This window comes from Ochotona curzoniae, unplaced genomic scaffold, assembly GCF_017591425.1.
Source record: "Ochotona curzoniae isolate NIBS_2020 unplaced genomic scaffold, NIBS_Ocur_1.0 contig_2927, whole genome shotgun sequence".
Lineage (NCBI taxonomy): Eukaryota > Metazoa > Chordata > Mammalia > Lagomorpha > Ochotonidae > Ochotona > Ochotona curzoniae.
Genome location: NW_024465654.1, coordinates 5,269,407 through 5,288,998, shown reverse-complemented (window position 1 = coordinate 5,288,998; position 19,592 = coordinate 5,269,407). Strand labels below are relative to the sequence as shown.

At 43.1% G+C, this 19,592-nt stretch overlaps 1 protein-coding gene across 3 annotated transcripts in view; it reads right to left on the bottom strand.

Annotated features, from left to right (window-relative positions):
• The window catches only part of LRRK2 (leucine rich repeat kinase 2), a 109,366-nt gene continuing 89,774 nt past the window's right edge, over window positions 1–19,592 (bottom strand). The window contains exons 42-51 of one of the 3 annotated variants that reach the window (XM_040978886.1): window positions 15,639–15,809; window positions 14,052–14,152; window positions 13,498–13,692; window positions 11,955–12,148; window positions 10,828–10,900; window positions 9,971–10,155; window positions 7,111–7,263; window positions 5,139–5,351; window positions 3,334–3,401; window positions 1–2,585 (exon numbers count right to left, since the gene is read on the bottom strand). In XM_040978886.1, coding sequence (XP_040834820.1) covers window positions 2,464–2,585; window positions 3,334–3,401; window positions 5,139–5,351; window positions 7,111–7,263; window positions 9,971–10,155; window positions 10,828–10,900; window positions 11,955–12,148; window positions 13,498–13,692; window positions 14,052–14,152; window positions 15,639–15,809 — 1,475 coding nt within the window. In that variant the 3' untranslated portion in view covers window positions 1–2,463. Of the gene's footprint in view, window positions 2,586–3,333; window positions 3,406–5,138; window positions 5,352–7,110; window positions 7,264–9,970; window positions 10,156–10,827; window positions 10,901–11,954; window positions 12,149–13,497; window positions 13,693–14,051; window positions 14,153–15,638; window positions 15,810–19,592 lie in introns of all 3 variants that reach the window. The other 2 variants (XM_040978885.1, XM_040978884.1) reach the window with 2 other exon arrangements.

Genomic DNA, 19,592 nt, shown 5'->3' with positions numbered 1-19,592 from the left:
TATACACCATTTATTATAAAGTTATTTTTTGTCTTCACATTCAAGAGCAAACATTACAAAAAATTGTTATGAGAATTAAAAATATGTCATGCCTATCAGACTTCCTCCTGAAGTCCTGGTAATTTTGTATTACAGAAAATATCCCATAAATTTAAATTCAAATATCCTATAAATCCTCAAGAAAAATATTTCTTTGGCACTTTCCTAAAATGCAAATATTCCATACACAAATCAAAGCAAACTTTCAGATGAGCAGGATTACACAGATATGCAAGTAAAACATTACCACCAAGTTGTAAAATGCACAGACATGCTTTTTAAAATGTTTATTTCATTCAAATACAGTGTTGATTTACATATTTTCCACGATTGTCATTGTTTTTAAAAAACCTGCCTATATAATATATATACAAAATAATGAGAGACAAACCAGGAGCAGAAACCTCCATCCCCAATTTGCACTTTTTTCTTGTTAATAATGTAACAAGGCCCAGGTCCCTTTGAAAGTTGGGGCATTTTTCAGGTTTGTGAATTTCATTACTCTTAATATAAAGAAAATTCCAAAATGTCAGTTCTAAGAGTAATAATCTGACTCTTAATCTTATTAATTAGATTAGTTGTCCTATTAATCAGACTGGTAATCTTATCATAGGGAAATGTTTAAAATGATGAATACTGACCAGGACAAAAGGATTTACCAGAAATGTTTTTCTTAAAGCTGAAATGACACTCAAATTATTTTATTAAACAGGGAGTCTGCCTTGATGCTCCTCCTGTGGGAAGATATTTAACCAATGTGGGTATCATTTGGGAGACTAGGTCAGTGTGTGTTTCAACCTATCGCAGCCAAAATCACTTTCTTCTTCAGCAACATGCAGAGTGCTACATAGGACAGTCAAGGACACTTCAAAAAGTTGGTGGGGGGAAAATATCAGAAAAAGTTACATTTATCTGGGAATCAGATATTTAGCCTAGTGGTTGAGCTGCCCGACCTTCCAAACTGGGGTAGTTGGATGACTTCTCAGGTCTAGCCCCTAACTCTTTCCTTTGTAACAACAATCATGGAGCAAAGAAGGCATGGCTCAGGTGGCCTCCCACCATCCATTTGGGGGACCAAGTATCTGGGCCTGGCCCCAGCCGCACCCCAGCTCTCATCACTGCAGACGTTCGGGGAGCATAGATATAAATGGCTATTCTACCTCACTGTGTTTTCACATCTCTGAAAAATATCTGATGCAGAAATGCTTGAACCCATGCATACAAGCAATCTCAAAAATCCACGGGGATACATACTATGGAAAAATATGTATACTTTTAAAAACCTGTCACACTCAAACAAACTTGCCTTTTAATTCCCCGCATACTTTGGGAAGCGTCCTCGCACTTGTCAGGGTTTCTGTGTATGTCATGAAGGGTGTGTAAGGTGATGTGTTCAGAGGAAACGGGAGTAGAAACCAGAGATACACCTGCCGAGAGGGTGCCTTCCCACTGAGAACCTTAGTGAATGAAGCATCCCAGTGCCTTGAGGAAATGAACAGCATACTTACACCAGCCAAGGCTGGAAGTTACATTCTGGTCAGCAGAACCCACTCGTCCCCAGGACAGTGCTTGCCTGATGTTGTCGGAAATCTCGGGTAGCCACCATGCAGCCATGTCTGTCCCACACATCACCAGGAGGATGCTAGGTCATGTTCTTCCATCAGACTTTGGTGACTTCTTTCAGGTACAACCAAGTGCTGTGAGGCGACCTGCTTCATCTGGGAGCAAAGAGAACTGCCATTCCCCCACCAAGGGTTTTATCAGTGCAACTCCACTTGTCTAAGGCAACACATTTAAAAGCAACTGGAGGAAGGATATAGGAAAAACAGCTCTATTTCATTCTACTTTGTAGAATCTTAAGAAAGCAAGCAGGCACCAGTCCTGTCTGAAACCCAGAATTTAAAATAAAATTAGCCTCCATCAAGAAGAGGAAACAGAGCTAACTTTGTAAACTATCCTACGAGTACTGCGAGTATTTCATACATTTCTTTTCATGATTTAACTTACCAAATCAATTAGCATATACAAGACTATATAACACTGGTTTTTTAAATAGTCCCTTAAAACATACTTTCACTAATAACTATTTTTACAAAGATTTAAATAATTAAAAAATCAAAATACTTAAAGGAGTTTGCATAAAAACTGAAATTAAAAGATAATTGACTTTGGCACAAAAAAATTGAAATCCATGCCTTTTTCTTCACCTAACATGTTTCCACGAACTTCCTGGAGACCCCTTGAAAGCACGGATCGCAATTTTCTACAATGACATAAACTTATCTTTTTCCTTCCAGTCTCCACATCCCTTGTGTACACAGACGCTCCTTCCAGGGCGGAATTGCCCTTCTCAGTGTAAACATTTTGAAATCAGTATTTACAGGAGAACCAGAGTTTCTCGTCCTTAGATTCCTTATCTCCCTCTTACTCGACAGATGTTCTTCTCATTTTCTCAGCTAATTCTTTCCTCACTTCAATGTGTTTCTCTAAATTTTGTACTTCGTGCGGAAGATTGGTGTCCCAAATAGACAAGCAAGATTGTATTTCTAGAAGAAAAAAAAGATCACGTTTCAAAAATCCACTGCAAAAAAAGCTGATTAATTTGTACGTTTATATTTAGTTGACTTCAACAAATGTGTATAGCTTGTTTCCTTAAACAGTCATGGAAAATGGGGTAAATCGACAAGATTACTTAGGTGCAAAAGTTTTTGAAATCCATGTACAAAAAGGGTTTTCAAAATGTCCATGGAGAATAGGCGGTATGAAAACAAGTATACGAGGATTTCAAAAAGTTTTCACCAAAATAAATATATAATTGTATTTTTATAAAAACTTTTTGAATTGCCATCATAAATACAGCCATCAATAATATACTAAATTTCTATCACTTACAAAGTGACAAAACAATGGGGAATGCTCATAATACATTATAGAAATGACTAAATTGTAGAAAGAATGTGGTAAGCCAAAGCCTATCACTTGATTTTCTGAAAGGGGAGGAGCTTCCCCAGCACTGGCCACAATTACACCTCTCCTAGAAATAACTAACTTGTAAAGAAAAATGTTCAGATTCAGTTTAAAGTTCAGTTGCTTGTCCTTGTTTAAGGCCTGGTATCCCTACCTCATCTGATGGAACAAATTACCACTGCAACTGAATTCTCCAAGTTTAAATGACATCGTCTATGAAGACATTGTATTGTAAAACTACTGTGTAATGTTAACTTCAAATTCAAACACCCTACAAGTTGTCCTCATTCCTGCCACTGCACCATTTGGCATCCCAGTAAATGCTACTTTTGGGTGACTGCCTACCTTCAGCACTTTTCCGGTTGTATCCCAGGACCAGCATGACATTCTTAAGGCTTCCTTTATCAAAACAAAATACAGAAGCTTTCTGTTAAAAAACATGTAATGAATTTTACTACAAAAAGAAAAACAAAACCACTTGGAACTGAATTTTCAATTTTGTTTTAGCAGATACTTCAAATATATTGAGTAAAAAGTATTCCACAAAGATCACTAGTTGTTTGCTGTTGTTTTTTTTTTTTTTGTAAGAAATCTGGTGATCCATTCCTTACAACAACTTGAAAAAATCTTTTCCTTACATGAATGGCAGAGTTACAGAATAAGGAGGGAGGGGGACAGAGAGAAAAGAGAAAGAAAGAGAGAAGGAAGGAGAGATCGAGGAAAGGAGAGAGGGAGAGAGCTTGGTCTTCCAACATCTGTTCCACTCCTTAAATGGGCTGGGCCAGGATGAAAGCGGGAATAAAGAGCTTTGTGTGAGTCTCCCACACTGATGGCTAGGGTCCAAGCACTTGAACCATCTTCCACCACTTTGCCAGGAACATCAGCAGGGAGCTGGACTGGAAGTGGAATAGCTGGGTCTTGAACTGGCAACCATACGGGATGTCAGCATCTCAACGCAGCTGCTTAACCCACTGCAGATGGCACTTGCTCTGCTGCAATGCTCAATTGCGTGAATTTGAATAAAGCAGCTTAGTATTCCTGATAGACAGATGTAATAACTGTGGTGCTAGAAGGCTCACACCTAGTAAGCACTAGGATGGAGTGTTGATTAGATGCATGTTTGAACTTACTGTCCTTCCAAGTGATTCACTAATTTCAACTTACTGTCCTTCCAAGTGACTCACTAATTTCTTAGACAAATGGTCATTAAACATCTGTGTTCCAAACCCAAGGCTAGAACCTGGGAGTCATGGGGCGGGGGTGTCAACAAAATCACACACAGTCAGCCATCATGGAGTCTGTAAACTAGTGAAAAACCAGAGTGGAAATCAGTCCCCCTGCCCACTACTAATGCACTCCAACTGTGCCCCAAGAGCCCGGGGGTGACTGGACAGCACTGCTGTGACCTCCACCTACTTCTCCGACTATTTGAAAAGCAGAATAATAAAGTAAAACAAAACCTTAAGGGGCTGGCACAGTGACACGGCAATCGAATCCTCCTCCCGCACCACCAGCATCCCATAAGGGCGCCAGTTAGAGTCCAGGCTACTCCACTTCTGATCCAGCTCCCTGCTACAGCCTGGGAGAGCAGTGAGGATGGCTCAAGCCCTTTGGCCCCTGCACCCATGTGTGGGAGACCTGGAAGCTCCTGGCTTCGAATCAGTTCAGCTCTGGCTGTTCTCACCTTTAAGGGAGTGAGTCTGCTGATGGGAAGTCTAGCTCTCATTCTCACCGTAAATCTGCCTTTCAATTAAAAACAAATGCATCTTTTAAAAAAACTTTAAAAAACAGGAAAACTCAAGTAAAAATTCGTAAACAATAAACAAGGTGAAAAATTTGTTTATATGTATATAAACACTAGTTTCTGTGATCAAAAAATGAAATATGCTCAAAATGCCAGGTAATTGTGTTCTTGCCTTAGGTACAAAAGAAAAGCAGCAGGCGATACCCAGAGCGCTGGGTCGCAGCAACCTGCACCACCATGACACGCCCCCCTCCACCAAGATTCACCCCAGTTCTGCGCTTCATCCCAAGACCCTCGAGCTCACTCTGCGAAGAGAAGGCTCACACCGAGCAAACAGGCAGATGTCCAGTCCTAGAAAACAGCAAACCCCACGGAACGGGAAGGCCACTTGCCTAACTGCGCGGTCGTCATGACTCGCACAGAGTCACAGAAGTTGTAGATGATGCGGATCATGCGCCGTGTAGAAAGATCCAGCAGCAGGATGTGGCCGCCGCCGGTGCCTATCCAGAGCGCCGTGTTCTTCTGCAGGCAGAGCGCCTTCACTCGCCCAGAGTACAGCAGTTTGTGCTTCAACTCCTGGTTCACCATCACCACTGCCTCCCTGGAGACACAAAGCAATCATGAAAAAACACTTGTGTAACAATGAAGATAGACCTGCTTCTACATATATGTAAGCACAAGCAACTACTCAGGGACTTCAGAAAGCTCATGAAAAACAAAGTTCATTTTGTTGTAGAAGAATTCCGCAATCTATGCATGTAAGAATTCTTCAAGAAGCATTTGGAAAATGGGGAATGAGATTGAGGTGCCCCAAGTGGACCAGCTACGTGTGAGGCCAGCATTCCACAATGGAGGACCAGTTCACATGCCAGCCATTCTGCTTCTGATCCAGCTGCCTGCTCATGAGAAGGCAGGGGAAGATGGCCCAAGTAGCTGGGCTCCTGCCAGCCAGGGAGCAGGCGTGCGTGGAATCCCAGGTCACTGTGGCCTGGCCCAGCACCGGCTGTTACGGCTACCTGAGGAGTAAGACAGGGAAGGGAAGATTTTGCTTCTTTCTCTCCGTGTCACTGTGTCTTTCACATAATAAATCATAATTTTTAAAGTGAATTATGGGGGGAAAACACAGACTTCAAAATCCTATTGCACCAAAATAAACTTATATTTGAGTTCCACTTTCTGTAAATTCTTTAAGTACTTTAGTGTATAATATTTTAAATTATGAATGCATGGTGCTATTGTGTCACTGGAATTTTGGAGTAATTTTGAAGAATTCCAAAGGCCCACATGACACCACTTGAAGCTTAAATTATCAAAAACAGTAGCTCAACTTCACAAAATTCTGAAACAAGACACTAACTGAATGAAAACTGAATGGCTGTCCAACATAAGAAAAAAATAAGTAGTTCCAAAGGCTTTCCACCATGTTTCCATGTTACAAAAGAAAATGCAGTCACAGCCATTTGTATCTAAATCAGATCATAAATCTGAGTTTTTGTGTGAGCCACTGCACAATCTAATTCATGCCCGAAGCGAGGTGATCCTGAAGAAAAGGAGCCTCTCCAACTCTAACCTTCAGCAAGAAGGAAGGGACCCTTTGACCAAGCAGGACTGCCAGCCATTCAGAACATGGATCTCCTCAGTACCCACAGAAAAACAGACATTCTAGAAGGTAAACTTGGCAACATCCTTTTGTGGACTTCGTAATCTATTACATTCTCCAAGGCACACGGAACCTTCACGCTGAGGTCAAAACTAAACAGAAGTACAAAGTCACTTGACTGATAGGTTTCTGGGCTGCCCTCCCTCCTCCCCAAACCCCTCACCACACACACACACACACACACACACACACACACACACACACACAGGCGCACACACAGGCACGCACAGGCATCAAAGGACGCTGAGTTTGGGATTTGTCTCTCGCCCAATCAGAGGCAGCTCTGTGCAGTCATTCTCTGGCCAGTATCTGCTACCCTGACCTGTAGCACTGAACCTTTGCCCTATTGTCTACATAAGCGTGGAACACTCAACACTGTCACTGCTGTATGCACAGCTGGAACCCAGCCTAGCAGCGAGCGCTGCTTTCCACAAAGCGGAATATTCCAGAAAACATCCTCTGCAACGCCAACAAGAAACCCTACCTACTAGGTCCTTGTTCACTTGCTCTCACCAGATGAAATTTCCTGGTTATCTCAAGTTGGGGCAGACACACACTGACAATTTTGCTTCTGTCTTTGTGGGAGAGGCAGAAAGAAAAATCAAAAGACAGACACACAGTTCCTCCCCAGCCCACCCTGGCCCTGTGAACAGTGAAGACAGCAGCTCTCTCAACAGGAAACAAAGAACCCGGGCGGTACTTTAAGAAGTGCACGCAGTCTATCAGCTCGCACAGTTTTTCCGTTTTCTTATCCCACACTTCCACAACAGGGCTGTTTTTCTTAGCAATGTAGAGAGCCGTGTCCACCGCCACTGCTATGATGTTGGAGTCACCGAAAGCTGCATAAGAAAACCTACAAAGAGACAAGGTGAGGCTCCGTCACTCTACTGACCCATAACAATGACCTCCCATTAGTTCCCCTCACATGGAAAAACTAACAAGATACACAGTGGCACTTTCATGTTCCCTAACCACACTCAGTTGAATATTTACCTCACTTTAACTTTTCTTATCTCTTGCTATTTTATGCTAACTTCTCTCGATAATAAAATAACTTCATGAGTATAAATAATGTTTATTTCTGGCTTTAGTTTTCATGTCAGCCCTATCTCGTTCTTTGTAGAATGGTTACCATGTCTTATCCACCCAAAGGAATGACACGGTAATAGCTTTCACTTCCATGTGGTGCAATAACATCCTTGCTGCCAGGAATATCTGAAAAATTAAGTGCTGGCATTCACTCCTGGAGTTATAAAATATGACATGACCAAATGCATGTTAGCGGTAACACCTTCAAATCCCTAGCATTCACATAAGCCAGTTAATTATCAGGAAAGCAACCAACATCATCTAAACCTAAACACAACAGCAATTGCTGTTTTTCCCCCTTGAACATACAGGAAAACGTCAGCCATCTGCCACTTGGCCAGCCACAGACACGGCACTCTGCATATTCCACATCCAGACTGCCTTCAATGGCAGCTTCTCTTCTACCAGACCTCCACCTCTGCCCTTCTGGCATCATGCTAACGTAGAACTTCTCAAATACAAACTTTCAACTGCTACGAAGCGCTGCTTCTTAAGGACAGGGCTGTCTTTTCTGCCTCATATCTATGGTCCAGGAAAAGGTCCCAAAGGGGTGAGTGTGTGCCATGGCGTGAGCTCCCTGACTGGGACACCCAGATGCCACACTGGAGTTCCTAGATATAATTCCCAAATGGACTTCTCATTCCAGTTTCCTGCCAGTGCACAACTTGGGAGGCAGAAGGGGATGGCTCAAGAACTTGGGTACCTGCCACCTACATGGGAGGTTTGGACTGAGTTTGGGGGCTTGGCTCAGTGCCAGTTATTTAAATATTTATGGTTTTGGGCCCGGTGGTGTGGCCTAGATGCTAAAGTCCTCACCTTGAATGTGCCAGGATCCCATATGGGTGCCAGTTCTAATCCTGGCCACTCCACTTCCCACCCAGCTTCCTGCCTGTGGCCTAGGAAAGCAATTGAGGATGGCTCAAAGCCTTGGGACCCTGCACTCATGTGAGAGACCTGGAAGAGGTTCCTGGTTCCCAGCTTCAGATCGGTGCAGAACCAGCCACTGCAGTCACTTGGGAAGTGAATCATCGGACACAAGATCTTCCTCTCTGTCTCTCCTCCTTTCTGTATATCTGACTTTGTAATAAAAATAAATAAATCTTTAGTAAATAAATAAATAAATATTTAAGGTGAGGACTAGTGAATCAAAGATCTCTCTCTCTTCCTCCCTCTTCAACTAAAAGTGAAACAAAAAAATTAAGAGTGAACACAGATAGGCATGGCTGTGATCCCTTCTCCCGGGAGGTGAAAGGCAGCTTGCTGTCCATGAGAACTGAGACAGTAGTTCTAAAACAGGAGTGGCAAAACAAGAATCTAGCGAGGGACAAGAACAATGACGAAGGGCCTGGCAGACCGTCTGTAGGAGTTTAGACTTCACACAGAAGCAAAGGGATGCCACTTCTGAGCTGCCTGCAGGAACATGGTTCCTGGGGGCTGAGAACTGCACAGACACTGCTATTCACAAGTCAAAGCTAACAATAACCACCACTTAGTGCTTTCCAGGTACTTCCTTGAGATTGTTACATTCCTTACATGAATTCTGCTCTTTCATCTCTCAAACCTTGCTTTGAGACAGAGTATGCACAATCTAAGGAGCAAAGTGCAGATTTGAAAAGTTCTTGCCCAAGTTCACAAAACCAACACACAGAAAGCCAATATTCAAACAATGGTTCATACTCTCACCGTCCTGTGGGGATTTAGAGTGAAGGTCACACTAAAAACCAGCTGATTTGTTTAAAATACAATTGAGAAACTGCAACAACAAAGTGGACTATGTTTGCCTTAGCTGTCTTTCTGTTACTGTAATTGACTATCACTGGCACAGGAAGTGGACTGGAATCCCATGGTGGCACAGGAAGTGGACTAACCCTGTCTGGTCTTGGTTCAGAGTCTCCACGCTCAGAACTACATCTCATTTTAGTTACTTCCCCAAAGCTGTAATCCAAATAACATTCACAAGTGACTTTGGGGATTAAGTCTAACTCATGGGACTTGGTAGATCTATTCATGCTGCAGGAGCTTTATGTTACTTTGTGATTATTTGAGCAACCCTGGTATCTGTGACTTAGAGTTGGTTTCTACATGATTTTCGAATCTAGAAAGTACTTTGTTCATGCACACCATATTCCCTACAATCAATACTTGACGCAAATTAGTCAAAGCTGTAAAATACAGATGTGTGTCTTTCAAATCCATGTTTAACTTGAGATATGATATTTTTTAAAATTTAGACTGATAAAAACTCCTAAGATAACAATGTTTTACACATTTTGTCCCCCAAACTGACAAAGATGTGTAATATTTTACTGCTTCTCTTTCTGAAATTTCTAAATTTCCTATAACAATTATTCCATAAGTGAAATAAAGTAGGCAATTTTAAAGATGTAATTATTCATCAGATTTTAATAATAACACAATTATTAAAAATCAACATCAATAAAATGGCAAATTATAGACAGAGAATAACTTACAATTGATTTGTCTTGGTTTCAATGAGTTTCTGGACGGTGAAATCATGAGACAACGAGAAAATCTTTGTGCCGCATCCTCCCCACACTGTGTTTTTTTCCGTTGAATTCATGGATTCACTCAGACACATCAGTGGGGTGCTCACATTGCCTATGCTGAGTATCTTCAAAGGTGCGGCCCCTTCACACTGGGCCAAAAAGAAGCACAGGACAAGTCAACCATCTGCAGGATGAGACACTATATGACATATACCTGTCAAAATCTACCACAAACATCTTTCAAAGCTATACAAAGATTCATTTAAAGTCATAAACAAAATGTTATCATTATGACAACTCTCCTGTCTTCTGCATGTAAATGTCATCCAAGAAATAATGTGGCGATTGCAGCAGACTTCTCTGCCTCCCTTGAGGTACTAAGCCATTGAGTGCAAAGAGTAGGAAAGGGCAGAAACTCAAAGGATCAGATGGAATCACCCCATGAATGCACAGTTGAAGGCATAAGTATCTTCATCACTAAATGAAATTAGGAAAGCAGGAAAGTGAAATTATTTCTTCCATGTTGAAACATTAGTGCCAGCAAAGAGTTAAAACCTAAGTCGTCGTCATTACTCCCACAGTGTAAGGAATTGCCTTCTGCACTCATGAAGAAATGAGAGTGGCAATCACTCTATTCTTTAGTTTATTCATATAAGATACAGTCCATCAGCATGATTTTTTTCAGAGGAGTTAGCATGCAACACTTTATGAAGTGATAAAAGGATAAACAGAATCTGTGACCCTGGCTTTCCGGGAGCTTATCATCGCACAGGAGGAGACGCATCTCACTGCATCAGGCTCAAAAGAACCTCAGCATTTACCTTCACAGTCTTGTCTTCAAAAATCGCTAGCTTGCCATCAGCAGTTCCCACCAGAAGAAAGTTTTTTTGCCTGCTAAAAGGAAAAAATGTCAAGACTGTAACCAGAAGAATATTTCTATCAATTACAGTGTCTTCAAAGTCCTTCCCTCTCGTCTACACTTCCTTCTCATGTGTGGACCCTGGACCTCCTGCTCCTCAAAATATTGACACTTCTGAAGACTTTCCATCCTACATTTTTTCCTCTGCCCCTCTGAGATTAAATTCTTTTTGCAGGTTCTTTTCAGCTTCAGAATCCAGGAATGCCTCCCTGCCATACCTGGGATCCATCTCTTTGAAAGGCAGGGGCCCCAGCCTCGCAGCTTCTGAGGGTGAAGACAGTGAGCTGCGGGCATACAGGACTCCACTCTCCACCAAGCTCTCCAGGCTTTTCCACCTTCTGTCTCACTGTAATTGAGCTAGCTTCCTCTTCTTTTATGATAACCTTGGATAAAGAGTTCCCTCCCTGTTAACCTGATAAAGTGGAACTCTCCTTTGGTGACAAAGGATTCAAACTCAAAAATTGCCAGTGGGGTTTAAGTCTCAGGTACCAAAGACTGGGGCTTCGCACTTTTCTTACTTTTCCCAGTATTGACTTACAGCAGGGAAGCCTGTGAGACAGAATTCTCTCATCCCTAACCATACAGCAGCTGACCATTGACTGACACCTGAAATTCTGCCACCTCACTAAGCTGCTTTGGGATAAACTCTTGGCATCTGATAAACGCTGAGTCATTCTCACCAATGAATGATTCTGCATTTGTTTGATTCCTTTCCAGTCATGCTGTTAGAAAACTGATATGCTCAAACTTGACACATAAACAGCCATTGATTAGGTAGACAGACAGATACGCAAAGAAATCTTTGAAAAGGCCCTACTACTGTATATTAAAGTGAGAAAAAGAGAGCGAAACAAAAGCAGCAGCAGGCCTGGTGGGCTTAGACAAATGGCTGACATACCTGATCACTGTGTGATTTCACAATTCCATTTAATATAGACAAACCAATAGCAATAGGTTTAATAGGATCAGTTCTGCCTGGAGTTTGCATGAAACTAACACATCTCCCGAGAGTCAAACGCACTACTCTACCTTTGCTTAGGGAAGGCATTGCAGTACAAGCAGGTGACAGAGTCTGTCATCTTCTCCAGGTTGTGTCTCCTCCTCCCATCCTCCGTGCTGATGGCCAGAAGGGTCCCAGACTGAGTTCCACACACAATCCAGCTTTCCTTTTCAACAGGAAGGTAGACCAAGGCCAAGCACAAGACTCTACTGTCAGTAACTTCCTGTGAAGAGAAGGAAATCCGAGCTGAAGGCTTGGGTGTACACAGAACCTAGACTGCGTACTCAAAAGAGCTTGGCAGGAGTCGGGATGAGGGCCAGTGCCACAGCACAGCAGGTAAAGCTGCCATCTGCAGCACCAGCAAACAAATGAGCACCGGTTCAAGTCACTGCTGCCCTACTTCCTGTCTAGATGCTTGCAATGCACCTTGGAATGCAGCAGGAGATGGTCTGAGCCCTTGGGCCTCTTTGCTCACGATTCTGAACTTGGGTCAACCCAGCTGTGGCCACTGGGGTCACTTGTACGGTGAATAGCAAATGGAAAATTCTCATGGTTTCTTTCCTCCCCTCTCTCCATATTTCTGTAACTCTACATTTAAAATAACTTGTTATTTTTTTTAAGTTAGCAGAAAATTCAATGGGAAAATGCGTATTTCAGTGGAAAAAGGTGTGGAAAGCATGATTGTTTTTTCAACACATATATTTCCATGAACTATTTTTGAAGCCCATTCATACCAGGTTTCAAGGCTTTTGTGCTTGGAAATGAGCTTTCTGTTCTATTTTCCCTGAATTTCCCAAAGCTCCTTCTTAGACGAAATTAGAACATTTGGTTAACAACATACTATTTAAAATAGCTTCAACTTCATTAACAATAGATGGGATAACCAGGAATTGTGTTGCGTATCTAGAATTAAAAGGGTGAAAACTACTTTCCACATCAACTCTCATGAAGACCACAAGAGGACTACTGACCTTTGTGAGCAACACTGGCACGTGTTCATGCCATGACAGCTGAAGCAGCATGCTTCTGGCTTAGTCTGGACATGCACATGCACTGTCATTACAGGTTCCTGAGGTGTTGAGGTGACTCGGAGGAACTGTCCTGATCTAGCGTCCTCTCACAGAGCTGTGCCCTTAGCCATGGCTGTCCTGGGTGCGGGAGACTGAGCTGCCCACAGGGCCATGAAGCTGACCGCAGCCCACCATGCAACTTGTACGTTGTCCGGTCCTGGGCAATCCAGGCCCTGCAGCTCCTGTGGGCACTGGCAAGGGGTGGCCTTGCCTGGAGACCCCAGCCCACCTGAGCCTCTTTTCCCCCATACACTTTCCTCTCCTTCAGCACCGTGCCAGATTATCCACCTCAGACGCTGTTTCTGGGGACCCTGACAGAGGACACACACACACACACACACACGATGAAACAAGGCAACAAAGGCATGGCCCAAGTTCCTATGACACCCTCTGCTTTCACGGCAAGTCCACCTAGGAACACCTTCACTGGCTGCTCAGTTCGCCACAGAGCAGAGGGTGGGGGCTCCTAAAGGCCTCCTAACCACAGGGGTGTTGTCTTTACCTCCGTTGTGTGTCCTTCCGTGTTCAAGTCGAGAAACGAGAGCTGTCCCCTGTCAGTGTGGCTGCAGCCCAGCCAGATGCTCGCACTTTTGCTGCCGGGGTTTGAAGCCACCAGGCACTCAACAGTCACACTCTTCGGGATCAGAATGTGTCTCATCAGACAGATCAGCTCAGCTGAATTCAAAATGTCAAAGACCTGAGGAGGCATGCACAGCACAGATCAGTTACAGACACGGTGGACACCCCCTCCAGCCAACGCCAGCTGGCCCTGAGCACCTGACCAGAAGCAGTGACGTTTACATGACGCACGCCACACACTCTCTGTGTATGCCTGTTTCACTTTCTGCTTGGAAAGGAAATCCGCCAAGTTCCAATTGCACAGAATTTTAGCAGAGAAGGGAGTTACTGCGTGGTTGCGTGAGTATGCACATGTTTACGACAGCTTTCCCACATTGCGCTACACAGACTTCTTATATATGAAATACATGTGTGTGTGTGTGCATGGAGGTGTGTGCTGTTCTACGGACAACACGAACACAGTTTGACTCGGGATACCTGGGCAGAAGTAGGCCTTTCTTGAGGATTCTCTCTCAAACATTTTTTAATTAACTTCTCAGCCATGGGCCACGGGGTGCAGCCGTACTCCTTAACTGGATCTGAAACGTGAAAGACGTTTACAAATTACACCATGCTACAACACTCAGCCAGCCAGGTCAGTGCTTCATCTCCTCAAAACGCGTGTTAGCGCCTGAGACATCGTAAAGGAATATGTTGATGTGTGAATTTAATTTTGCTAGCTTGTTCTCCACTAGAGATGTAAAAACAAAATATCTTGATCTGAGTATAGAGGGAGACATGAGCACTCACTGGAAAAAAACAACTGATTTTCCGACCACATGTGAACTTATATACACACTGAAACACACTGCTCATATGCTAAACAGCCTTCCATGGAATTAATTCATTTTTTAAAAATTTATTTATTTATTGGAAAGTCAGATATACAGAGAGGAGGAGAGACAGAGAGGTAGATCTTCCATCCAATGATTCACTCTCCAAGTGACCGCAACGGCTGATGCTATGCCGATCCAAAGCCAGGATCCAGGAATTTGGGTGCAGGGTCCCAAAGCTTTGGGCTGTCCTTGACTGCTTTCCCAGGCCACAAGCAGGGAGCTGGATGGGAAGTGGAGCTGCCGGGATTAGAACCAGTGTCCATATGGGATCCCAGTGTGTTCAAGGCGAGGACTTTAGCCTCTAGGCCACGCCGCTGGGCCCGGAAATAATTGTTAACACTCAAAATAGCAAAGTAGCAAAATAGCTATGGAGAGTCAAGGACCAGCAAAATGTAATGTGTGTGTGTGTGTGTGTGTGAGAGAGAGAGAGAGAGAGAGAGACAGAGAGAGAGAGAGGCATGCCATGCTGCTGGGTGCAGAGCAGACACTGGGCAATCACTGGAATGCCAGCTGGCTGAATAGGGACAATGCCTGCCATGTGTAAAGATGATCCCAATAGAAATAAGTGTCCATTCCTAAGTGTTCCCAGAAAGGGGACATCTGAAGCTCCACGTCCCTGCACCGACACACAGTGTACTCCCAGGCATACTTATACACGAAGGGAAATCAGAAAGCAGGAGGGCGTTGAAACCAATGTGAAAGCATATGGTGCAGTGGCAGCCAAGCTGATGGTGAAGGAAGAGTGCCAACGTGCTATGACTTCTTGGGATCACGAGGTGACAACAGACACTGAGGTTTGAGCTCATTCAATACTCATTTACTAATTCTGACCAATATTTACTAGTACAAACTATGATAAAAATTCAAGACATCATCCCTATGCATAAATTATTGCACTCCCAGAAAATGAAAATATTCCAGACTTGCAGAAACATGGCACCTCTTCACAAGAACCAGAGATATCTAAACGTTCATTCCCAAGATATTTCCTTTCTGAACATTCTTCCAAACATGATACCATATTAATTTGATTTTTTAAAAATCCTTAAGCAGCCACTTTTTTCCATGTGATTTTTAATATAGCACAGAAGTTAAGAACATTCATGCACTACACAAAATTCTCAGCTGCAAAATAAATTGAACAACTCAAAGATGAAGCTACTGACATTACAGAGAAGATGGGACTTACCGGGCAGCTTTCCTTGTATTGCTAATTCATCAAACTCATTGGGAAACTTCAAGCCCTCCACTATCCTACCTCCAGCGGTCAGAATGTCATAAAGCAGCAAACCAAATGAATAAACATCAGCCTGTTGGTTATAAATGACATTTCCTCTGGCAACTTCAGGTGCACGAAACCCTAAAAGCAAGCAGAGAAATCAATGAACACACCTCAATCCTGGGGCCGCACACCCAGCAGGCACATGCTGAGGCCTCCTGCCAAGAAAGTCTGCAAAGGTGCGCTTCAAAGCTCGTCCTGCCCTCTCTACAGAAGAGCGGGACCAAGTCAGCCCACAGGCCTGAGAATCCTGTAGGTAACAACCCCTCAGTCAGCAGGATGAGACCTGAGGGTCTATTACAACGGGTGCCATCTTCACTGAGGCTACTGGGAACAATAATGGGGAAATATTTAGTCACAAGTTATTACACAGAGTTTCATGATTAAAGAAACCAAGTCCAATAGAGATAAAGATATAAATCATTTAATTCAATTCTCGTAATAATTATTCCAAGGAGAGTGATTTATAAAGAGGGAGATTTGGGCCAGCATGGTGGTATAAGGAGAAGCCAGCATCCCACACAGAATACTGGTGCAAATTCTTGCTGCTCCACTTTGACTCCAGCTCACTGACAGCGGTCTCAGAAAAGCAGCAAAGATGGCCTGGGTGTCTGGGCCTCTGGCGCCACGTGGCAGACCCTTGTGGGGCCTCTGGCACCATATAGGAGATCCCTGTGAAGCTGCTGGCTTCAGCCAGCCTGGCACTGGCCACCGCAGACTTCCTGGGGTAAACCAGCTGATGGAAGACTGTTTCTTCCCTCTCTTTCTAACTCTGCCTCTCAAAAAAAGAAGAAAAATCAGGAGTTAATTTCAAACTTGACTCCAGTAACTTGTGCCCGTCTATCATTTCAATGCCCTTCTTTTTCCAGCACTTATGACTCTAAAAAAGTCACAAGTGAAAGCTGCCAAACAAGGTTGAAACTAAAATTCTTTTAAAGCAAAATCTCCTTTCAATGCATAATGAAGTGAAGTTATAGGTATAAAAATATGGAGCATAATGACTAATTATTACCTATGTTTAATAACATTGTGTAGGCTCTAAGATTCTATGAAAGGCCTTCAAAAAGTTCATGAAAAAGTATTTTATGAAAAAAATGCGCATGGATTACACAAGTTTTTGGCACTAAAATAAACTTACATCAACTTGTTATGTCATGTCTGAACAGGATTTCGCTTGAAGCACTACAAAGTCTAAGTCATCAATTTAAAAACAGCCACTATCAGAGCAACTTGAAGTCAGTTCAAACTGAAACAAACATGGAACTTACCATGAAGCTTGGCTAGGCAGACTGAGAGCATTCATGCTTTACAAGACGTTTACAAGGACAACACACCAAATAATAGTTTACAAGTGAGGAACTAATTTCAAGAAGAAATGGGACAACGTGAAGTGTGTCAGCCATCCGCTTCAATGTACATGCCCTCCATGAAAATGACCTGTGATTACAGTACAAACAGTAGGTACTGTAGCTCTGGCTTACACAATTTCACAAAAAATTAAATGGCAGCCAACTTCCTGGGCCATTAGGCATCAATATTCTCATACATCAACTGCAGACATGAACAGAGCTTTCAACAGTGAGACAGTGCACTCAAAATCCTAGAGCATTAGTGCCAGGGATTGGAAATGGAGCTCAAACATCCCTTAGCCAGCACAAATCTCAAGACAAGCTATAATCAAAGCTGCGGTCACCAAGACAGTGAATTAGTTCAGTCAAAGCCAAAGTGGACTGATTGAAAGCAAAGATTTTGGGAGTGCTCGAGGAATTCCGCTTGTTGACTTTCTGGAGGGTCAAACGGAGCTGTTCAAAGCTGCACCAGGAACATACTTGGGACACTTGCCCACAGGCTCAGTCTCCACCTGCTCTTTGCACTTGCCAAACAAGGGCACCTTTATTAAAGTCTCCCCAGAACATCTTCAGGCACCCACCTTACAGTACCAACGGGGCTCCTTTCGGCTTCCATTTCCTACCATAAATAGCTTGGAAAGGCCTGCTGCTTTCTTCATCTAATGAGGTAAAAAAGACTGCACCGATGTGGTAGAATTCCTAGGAATCCAGTGCTTGAGGAATACTGGCCTCTCTGCTTATAAAAGCACCCTGAACTTGATGGAGCATATATTGGGAAACACAGTTTATATTTTTAGCTTTTACTTTTCAACTCAGGTTTCTTTTTTGACAAATGTGTTGAAGCACCTTCATATAATATTCACATTACTTATATATTATACCACACAATGTATTACTTATTAAATTACATGAATGACATTTTACCCATAGGTAAAACTATCTGAGAATAGGGGCATTTTCCTGTATAAGCAGCATATTTCTTGAAGATCCTAAGAATTGTGTAGGTATGAAGACAGTTTTAAGATGGGGTGGCTAGCTGGCCTACCTGGTAAGATACTTCCTGGTTCTAGCTCCTAACTCCCCTCTCTGCCAGCGCAGACCCTTATAGGCAACAGGGGTGGGGCTCCTGCCACCCACCCTGGCAGCCAGAGCACCTGCTGCGTCCTAGCTCCGACCTGGCCCAGGCCTAGCCACTGCAGGCACTTGGGGACAAACTGAGACAGGCACTCCCTGCCTATTGCTGTCTCTTCTTCTTGCTAGTCTCAAGTAAACCAAGACATGGACAAGCTGTTAAATGTTGGCTCTCGAGTATTTTACCAGTGTGTCCATGACATAATAATCCACAGCAGCTCCTAAATCTTGGCAGCTTTAGCTTTCTGCAGACACCTCTTAGACACCGTTAATGCACATGGGAACCCGCAGCGGTAGACAATGAGGCTTCCAATGGCAGGATCCTTTCAGAAATGGTAAGTCTTCCTACAGCCGCACAGATAAGGAACGGTGACCACTCACAGGTCCGTGAGCCATCTTAATCTTAACCATGTTAACCTTCTTAGATTTTATTTACTGTTTGCTCACTATATTGGTTACCGATCTTAGTAAGATTACTACAATGCTCAGCCTATCACTTCCTTGGAAATCTTATTATTAGAAACAGAATTAATAATTGGCAGAGCTGAAAGCTGCAAGACTCAGGTCTAATTTGCAGCTGTCCCCCCCTTCCCACCTCCAAGACCTGTGTCCCTAGTGCTCTGGAAGTTGGTTTTCAGGCTGCACAGAAGGTCGAAGGTTCTTCCACAGCAGGTCAGAGGACACTGAGGAGGGTGATTGTAAAGACGCCAGCTGGAATGCTTACTTCAGTATGAAAATGCTTTTAACCTTCCTATCCTGTCTTCCAGAGAAGTCTTCAATGACATGATCCCAGCATGGGAACATGATATTATTTATATATTCAGGAGGAATCTCAATTATAAAACCTTCTCAATTATAAGACTTTGTTGTTGAAGTCCCCCAGTATCTCCTGCTGCTTCCTGATGAACAGCACTCAGCCATTAGTTACTGGAGCAGCTTACGACTTGGTATGTGTTTGGTAAACTGCTTGCAAATGCATGAATAAATGAATGAAAAATACACATGATTTTTCCCCTTGGAGAATCATAACAACCGCAATGTCAAAATAAAGGAGCAACAGGCTCCAAATTGTCAAAGGGTTATTTTTAGAAGTTTTTCATAAATATTAACGTTTTAATCAGGAATGATTCAACAAAGTCCTCCAGGTCAAAAAAAAAAACCATGATACATTTATGAACTAGATTGGAATTTATGTCACTGAATGCAGCAAAAATATGTATGATCTCCTTTTTCCTTTCAGACACACCTGAGTGGAGGATGCTGCATAAAATCCACTGGAGAGCAGCGTGTGGCCAAGCAGGAACGTTCTGTCTCCCCAGAGATGCCTGCCTTGCCAGTGCATCAGAGTCCAGAAGCACAGCCAGAGCACACCTCAGTCACCCAC